At 39.4% G+C, this 1,880-nt stretch overlaps 1 protein-coding gene across 1 annotated transcript in view; it reads left to right on the top strand.

The window, feature by feature from the left end:
* Nucleotides 1–616: 616 nt before the first annotated feature.
* LOC121100651 (serine protease inhibitor Kazal-type 12-like) overlaps nt 617–1,880 on the top strand; it is a 7,041-nt gene continuing 5,777 nt past the window's right edge. The window contains exon 1 of the mRNA XM_040621926.1: nt 617–677. Coding sequence (XP_040477860.1) covers nt 617–677 — 61 coding nt within the window. The remainder of the gene's footprint in view (nt 678–1,880) is intronic.

Below are 1,880 nucleotides of genomic sequence, written 5' to 3'. Positions count from 1 at the left end.
GTGCCACCTAAAAGCAAGGGGTTGAAAGACACAGCCTCCAGTTCACATTCACCTTCAATGTCTAGATTTTTAATGTAATGACTATTAGGGTTTGTTCTTAGTCTGCCTGATGAATTCCTTGACCTCAAAATCCTCACATCAGCATTTTCATTGTCCTGGTAGCTGTGACACGAATCATTATTACCGTTGTCACGTATTATACAAACAATCCTATAGGTTACTGCCAGGTGGAAGCTTTCTGGCCCAAGGTTCTGCTGGGGGCAGACAGATCAAAATAAGCAAATTAGGATAAAATGACTTGATTGCAATTATCACCGTGTGCTGCTGATGGGAGCAAACTCTGTGTGTGTGACATGTAATTCATCTCATTCTGCCTAAACATCACTTTTGGCCCTTATCCCTGATTATTTGGGAAAGGCATGAAATAAGCTTCTTGAGTTTCTGGTGTCTCTAATCGCTGGGGATATAGATAACACAACCAGGGTGGAGAATCTGGCTGGTTGACAAATACTTCGATGCGTGCATACGAATCCACTTATAAAAACAGCCTGTAGAACATCCGCAGAGGTGGACTGGATTAACACATTCCCTGCAGGCCTTGCAGCCCTCACCGACCATGAAGCCATCAGGCGGCTTTCTGCTCTTGGTCAGCTTGGCCTATCTGTTCCTCTTCGCAGGTGAGTACTATATATATGAGAAATGACATTCTGGACCAGACCGGTTAGTGTCAGCAGTCCTGATGTGATGTTGTTAACGATGACAATGATAATGATGATGATAAGGATGGTTAATGATGGTGACTGTCCATCACATTTTTAATTGAGAAGGAACTTTTATTTACAAATTAGGTACTTTAATTGTCAGTACAATGCCACACAAGAGATGGTTTTATCCTATTGTAAAAACAGTGTCACATCTCATAGGATGACGTGGCCTGTCCTAGGTCCCATGGGCCCCAAGTGGCTTATCTGGGAGTTCCAGGCCAATTAATTGTGTTCCCCTCGGCAGACCACAACTAACAGCAGAAGCTTCATTCCTCAAGGAAACGATTTATAGTGAAATTAGAAATTCTCACTTGAAGTCACTTTCAAGAAATTCTTATCTAAAGAGTTCAACTGCCAGAATTTTCTTGAGAAGATTTTGTTTTACAGAAAGCTGAGTCATTCTTACTTACCCAGTAGGTAAGCGAAGTAAAGAGATAATTTGAAAGAGAGACTCAGAGAGAAGTAGAAAGTGCCCATGACTGGGATGCAAAGATTTGACTTCTAATCCTCAGTATGCTACTATCTTTTTCTTTAATATTGAGCAACTCACTCCCTTTCCCTGGCTTCTATTTCATCACATGAAAATAGAGAGCGTGAATCTTACCTATTCTAAGACTTCTTTCAATAAAAGATTATGCTTAAGTACCTTGGCTCTAAAGTCTGGAAGACCTGGGTTTGAATCCTGGCTCTGCCGTTTACGCAGTGTGTGTCCTTAGACAAGTTATTTGCCCCAGAACTCAACTTCCTTCTCTCTGGGATTATAGGAATGACTTAATGTATATGATTTAATATAGTGCTTAAAACATAGAAATCTTCCAAGATGGTAGATATTGTTAGTGTTAGTGGGAATGCTGGTGAATCATATGACTTTTTTAAAGTATTCTTGAAATTCTTTTGTATTATATTATTATATTGGCACTTGTTTGCCAGCTGTCTTGATTATCCTTTAATCAAATGGCTTCTGGACTTTGGAATTTTCAACTTTTTTTCTGGTTAAATATATGCCTCTTAGATCTAAACTGTGCCTTCCTCTCTTCAGGAATAGCTCAGTTTTAAGATAAACCTTAAAGATACACGCTTGGATAAAAGCCACTTAAATCATAAATAGCAAATGTA

Source organism: Ursus maritimus, unplaced genomic scaffold, assembly GCF_017311325.1.
Source record: "Ursus maritimus isolate PB19 unplaced genomic scaffold, ASM1731132v1 scaffold_5, whole genome shotgun sequence".
In the NCBI taxonomy this organism is placed as follows: Eukaryota; Metazoa; Chordata; class Mammalia; order Carnivora; family Ursidae; genus Ursus; species Ursus maritimus.
This window is presented reverse-complemented; position numbering and strand designations above follow the sequence as displayed.